Source organism: Chelonia mydas, chromosome 6 (genome assembly GCF_015237465.2).
Source record: "Chelonia mydas isolate rCheMyd1 chromosome 6, rCheMyd1.pri.v2, whole genome shotgun sequence".
In the NCBI taxonomy this organism is placed as follows: Eukaryota; Metazoa; Chordata; order Testudines; family Cheloniidae; genus Chelonia; species Chelonia mydas.
This window is the reverse complement of record NC_051246.2, coordinates 21425078-21431077: the sequence shown is the minus strand read 5'-3', so window position 1 is coordinate 21431077 and position 6000 is coordinate 21425078. Positions and strand designations below refer to the sequence as shown.

Sequence of the window (6000 nt, the reverse complement as noted above, 5' to 3'; positions counted from 1 at the left end):
ATCTCAGCAGGTGTGGGGTAGCTTTGATTTGACGGCAGCCTTCTGATTGGTTTTGATCTGCGTTCCATTTAAACTTAAACCATACCTACTTTTCACAGGCTAGAGGGGGAAAGTTTTGTGGGAGCCCCTGATTAAAATATTGGCAGCGTGTCACTGTTCAGATGTGACTAAAGTCACTGATAACTATTGCTTTAAAAGGTCCCATATAGCATATCAAATAAAATCTGAAATAATAAGGCAGGAAGCAGCCAGATTGTTAGCCTGGCCATGTGAGGGTGATCAGAGCTTCAGTCAGAGACATGGGGGACAGCAGGAGATTTCCACAGCTTTTAAATTCTGTAATTTTTCACATTACACAAAAAGTCCATTAAAAAAAAAATACAAAGCCAGATTCTCAATTGGCATCAATCAGCAAAAGTCCACTGCGTTCAATGGGGACCACACCGATTTAAACCAGCTGAGGATTGGGCCCACCCAACACACTTAACAAGAGCTGTGGAAGTCTGCTGCTGTTCCCAGTCTCCCTAGCTGCAGCTCTGATTTTTCTGGCCTGATGCATGCCAACAGACTGCAGCCCTGGGATTTGCCCTGCTGCCCCGTCCCACTGATGGAGTGTCCGAACCATTTTTGACATGTTGCTTTATTGTTTCCTTCTTTTCCCGACTCAGTAAACTTGTCTGCAATCATCAGACAGGAATAAAAATCACTGCAGTTTTCCTTTAAGCAGGAGAAATTTGAAGCCAGTTCAAATCCTCCAATTACTGCTTATCCCTTTCCCTTCTTTCCTCCAGGGCCTGGCCCACCATTCCTTCCCCTCCGTGGCTCCTGGAGAATGAGAGGAAGCTTTCTGAGGCTTTGTTGGAGCAGCTCAGACCTCCTCATGTAACTCCCCTGCTGGCTGGAGCAGTGGAATGGAGAAAGGGACAGTGGGGGGCCCAGAGAGAATCAGGACCAAAGGTGGTCTTTGCAACCTACCTTCATGGGAGGTCCCCAAAGCATCCCATTTGCAGGGAAGTCCCAAGTTTAACATGGGACCATAGGTCCTGCTGCTGTCCAAGTCTGCTAACGAAGGAAGAGAGGGGAAGGAAAAGCCAGGAGGACCGAATCCCTCCAAGGATAACTCAGAGAGCGGGAGGGTAAGCGAGAGTGTTTGGTGGAGTCGGGAGGAGGGTAGCAAGAATGATAAGAGTGTGGGGCCAGAAGAGGGAATGATGGGTGTGTGGGTGGGAAGAAGTGGAAGGTGAATGATGGCTGGGGAGGATGGAGAGTGAGCGAGGGGACAGGTTAGAAGAGAGACTGAATGAGGAATTGATGGGGTGAGAAAGGGAGAGAGGAATGGGACGGATGAGCGCGTGTGGGAAGGGAAGAGAGACTGGAGAGGAGAAGAGACAGAGGGTCCAACCCAATTCCCTCTAAGGATAATGGAAAGACTCCCATTGGGAGCTGGATCAGGCCTTCAAAGAGCATGGGTGAAAATGGGGAAGACCCATAGACTGTGAGCTCTTTGGGGCAAGGACCTTCCTTTAGTTCTGTGTTTGTGCAGCGCCTGGCACAATGGAGTCCTGCTCCATGACGGGCTCAGGGGTGACACTGCAGTACAAATACATAACAAAATACCAGTACGAATACAGAATCTACTGCAGGCACAGAAAGAAAGGCCAGAGTAAGGGGTGAGATGGAGGGGAAGAACAGGGAAGGCCAAACCATTATTACATGTTAGAGAAACACGTGAGTCTGGAGAAGAGAAGACTGAGGGGGGACATGCTAACAGTTTTCAAGTACAGAAAAGGTTGTTACAAGGAGGAGGGAGAAGAATTGTTCTTAACCTCTGAGGACAGGACAAGAAGCAATGGGCTTAACTTGCAGCAAGGGAGGTTTAGGTTGGACTTTAGGAAAAGCTTCCTGTCAGGGTGGTTAAGCACTGAAATAAATTGCCTAGGGAGGTGGCGCAATCTCCATCACTGGAGGTTTTTAAGAACAAGTTAGACAACCACCTGTCAGGGACGGTCTTTCTAGGTAATACTAGTCCTGCCTTGAGTGCTGGGGACTGGACTAGATGATCTGTTGAGGTCCCTTCCAGTCCTACACTTCTCTGATTCTCTGAACGAGGGGAAACAGACACTGAAAATCCAGAGGAAGAGCTACAGCAAGGCCTAGGGGGGCAGGGAGGGACAGAAAAAAGCACGGGAAGAGCCCAGGGTGGGAGATGGAGGAAAGGAGGAAGGACTGGGGGCTAGGAGGCTTAGGGCAGAGAGGAACAAAACGGGGCAGGCTGGAATGGAGGGGAGGAGGGCCGCGCCCCTCTGGCCAGTGCCTGCTCCCCTTCATGACAGCAGGGCCAACCTTCAGCAAACCTGGCTGCTGGCTGTGGGTGCTAGGGTGACCAGATGTCCCGATTTTATAGGGACTGTCCCGATATTTGGGGCTTTCTCTTATATAGGCTCCTATTACCCCCCACCCCCTGTCCCGGTTTTTCACACTTGCTACCTGGTCACCCTAGTGGGTGCCCAACTTGAGAGGCCTGGGTGAAATCCTGGCCCCATGGAAATCCGTGACCTCCGTGGGGCTCTCCCAAGGGCTGGGCCCCCCGCCAGCTGCCGCTGAAGGCAGGGGGGTGGGGGGAGCTCAGCGCCCAGGGGAATCAGCCCCGCCCCAAGACACGAGGCTCCCCCGCTGGAAGTGGTGGGTGGGGCGGTGAGCACCCGTCCCCCTCGGGCAGCCACAGGCAGCTGGCAAGCGGGGCCGGGGCCTTGCCACTCCCCAGCCGCACGCCCCGGGCAGGTGCGGGAGAGGACAGCTCCCTTCCTGCCTCCGAGCTCGCCGCGCCGCGGGAGGCTGCTTCCCCGCCCGGCCGGAGGCAGAGCCTGGCGCCGCAGCGGGAACCGGCTGAGAGCGGGGACGGGGAACCGAGCAGCGCCCGCTGCCCCCTGCCGCAGCCCGGGCTCCGCCACCTGCCTCGGGATCCGCGCCGCCCCGGTCCCGATCCCGATCCCGATCCCGGCAGAGAGCGAGATTGGTTCCGCTCCGGGCTCCCCACCATGTCGGTAAGACGGAGAAACCGCTCAGCGCCTCTTGCGCAAAGTCCCTGGACCTTTGAAACCAGGCACCTTTGTAAAGTCCGATCCGATTCTCAGTCCAGCCTCAGGCCCGCTCCGAGCAAGGCGAGCCGCGCCGGGAACGCACCCGGCAAACGGAGTTCCCCTTCCTGGCGCCTTCGCCCTGCCAAACTGGCGCAACCGAGTCACTCCGTGTCATGCTCGTTTCACGGTTTCCCGGGGCCTCTGCCCGCCGCCGCTAGGAGATCTCGCTCCCCACCGGTGCCGAGCCGTTTTGCTTCCAGGCTCCGTTTATGATCAGATGATGTGGCCTTCGGTTAGCTGCGGGGGAGGGGGGATCAAAAGGAAAGGAGGGGTGGGAAGCAACCATTGGCTTCAAGAGAAATACATTTGATTGAAACTTGGGCTCAGGTCTTCAGTGTGGGGCTCTGCTGACTTCTGTGGAGAATCACCCATTTACATCAGCTGAGGGTCCCGTCCCTTGAGCTTTTATGAACCTGGTGAAACACACTAAGGTGAAGGGGAAAGGCCCACTTAGCTAAAAGGGGAAGATAGATGTTTTGTTTCTGTAAACAGAAAGAGAAAGAAAGAAAGAAAGAAAGAAAGAAAGAAAGAAAGAAAGAAAGAAAGATCAGGCATTTTCCTTAGTCCAAAAAGACTCTTGGAGTCTCCCGAGAAGACGGGAACGAATGGGAAGTATACAAATGGATTATGTGTCAATTCAGTTGGAGTTTCCTCAGAGTCTGGGATTTCTTTAGGTTGAGTAGAAAGAACGAGGAGTCCTTGTGGCACCTTAGAGACTAACACATTTATCTGAGCATAAGCTTTCGCGGGCTATGGCCCCCTTCATCGGATGCATGCGGTGGAAAATAAGTTGAGTGGAGGTGGTGTGGTGATAAGCTGTTTGGTGCAAATGATTCTTAAAGAGCAGAGACATAAATTTTCATTGTGGGATTCAGGTACCAAAACAACTGCAAACTATCCTGAATTTAAAGATAAAAATAAATGGGACCTAATAATCCTAGAGACTTCACTCACGTGAATGGCCCTTATCGGTGTAGTGTGAACAGTCCCCGGGGCCTGTGCTCAGGAGCTCGGTGGCCTACACAGCAAGGTGATGGAGCCTGCTGAGCGTCCTCTGAAGGCCAGTGGGAGATGTGCTAGAGATAATGTAGACCTGGTACGTATGAAAGGAGGATACCTGCTTGCCCAAGTGTGAGGGTTCAGCCTTGGAGGAGAATGATATTTCAGATTCTGTGGATGGGGCTTGGGCAGGTGAAAGCTGACAGTGAGGTAGCGGGATTACATATTTCCTCACCTTCTCCCATGTGGTGGAGCTGATTAGCTGCTCTTCCAATATGGGTTGGGCCTTCCCACATTCAGGGTTCATTTTGGTCAATTTCACAGTCCTAGGATTTTAAAAATCGTAAATTTCACGATTTCAGCTTTTTAAATCTGAAATATCACAGTGTTGTAATTGTAGGGTGACCAGCTAGCAAGTCTAAAAAAGCAGGACAGGGGGTGGGGTGGGGGTGATATACCCCCAAAATCGGGACTGTTCCTATAAAATCGGGACATCTGGTCACCCTATGTAATTGTAGGGGTCCTGACCCAAAAAGGAGTGTGTGTTTGTGTGTGTGTGTGGGGTGTGTGTGTGGGGTCGCAAGATTATTGTGGGGGGGGGGTGCAGTACTGCTACCCTTACTTCTGTGCTCCTGCTGGCGGAGGTGCCTGCCTTCACAGCTGGGCGCCCGGCCAACAGCCGCTGCTCTCCAGCCACCCAGCTCTGAAGGCAGCGCAGAGGTAAGGGTGGCAATACTGCGACCCCCCTAAAATAACCTTGTGACTCCCCTGCAACTCCCTTTTGGGTCAGGACCCCCAATTTGAGAAACGCTGTGAAATCCATATAGTGTATGGTAAAAGCACACAAAAGGCCAGATTTCATGGGAGGAGAGCAGATTTCACGGTCCGTGATGCGTTTTTCATGGCTGTGAATTTCTTAGGGCCCTAAATATGGGGCAGGGAAGAGACACAACAACTTCTGTTAAAGGCAAGAATTAAAGATGACATTTTACACAGATCATAGCCAATTCAGAGTTATGATGGCCACAGATTTCAGAGTAACAGCCGTGTTAGTCTGTATTCGCAAAAAGAAAAGGAGTACTTGTGGCACCTTAGAGACTAACCAATTTATTTGAGCATCACAGGGCCTAATAACATCAGCCACACTATCAGAGGCTCGTTCACCTGCACATCCACCAATGTGATATATGCCATCATGTGCCAGCAATGCCCCTCTGCCATGTACGTTGGTCAAACTGGACAGCCTCTACGTAAAAGAGTAAATGGACACAAATCAGATGTCAAGAATTATAACATTCATAAACCAGTCGGAGAACACTTCAATCTCTCTGGTTACGCTATTACAGACATGAAAGTCGCTATTTTACAACAAAAAAACTTCAAATCCAGACTCCAGCGAGAAACTGCTGAATTGGAATTCATTTGCAAATTGGATACAATTAACTTAGGCTTGAATAGAGACTGGGAGTGGCTTAGTCATTATGCAAGGTAGCCTATTTCCCCTTGTTTTTTCCTCCCCCCTCCCCCCCCCCCCAGATGTTCTTGTTAAACCCTGGATTTGTGCTGGAAATGGCCCACCTTGATTACCATACACAATGTAAAGAGAGTGGTCACTTTGGATAAGCTATTACCAGCAGGAGAGTGAGTTTGTGTGTGTGTGTGGGGGGGGGGGGGGTGAGAAAACCTGGATTTGTGTTGGAAATGGCCCAACTTGATTATCATACACATTGTAAGGAGAGTGATCACTTTAGATAAGCTATTACCAGCAGGAGAGTGGGGTGGGAGGAGGTATTTTTTCATGCTTTGTGTGTATATAATAAGATCTTCTACACTTTCCACAGCATGCATCCGATGAAGTGAG

At 51.1% G+C, this 6000-nt stretch overlaps 1 protein-coding gene across 8 annotated transcripts in view; it reads left to right on the top strand.

Annotated features, from left to right (window-relative positions):
• Positions 1-2991: 2991 nt before the first annotated feature.
• The window catches only part of ANO9 (anoctamin 9), a 54720-nt gene continuing 51711 nt past the window's right edge, over positions 2992-6000 (top strand). For 5 of the 8 annotated variants that reach the window (XM_043549022.1, XM_043549021.1, XM_043549019.1 and 2 more), the window contains exon 1: positions 2992-3044. In XM_043549022.1, coding sequence (XP_043404957.1) covers positions 3039-3044 — 6 coding nt within the window. In that variant the 5' untranslated portion in view covers positions 2992-3038. The remainder of the gene's footprint in view (positions 3045-6000) is intronic. The other 3 variants (XM_043549023.1, XM_037899504.2, XM_043549020.1) reach the window with 2 other exon arrangements.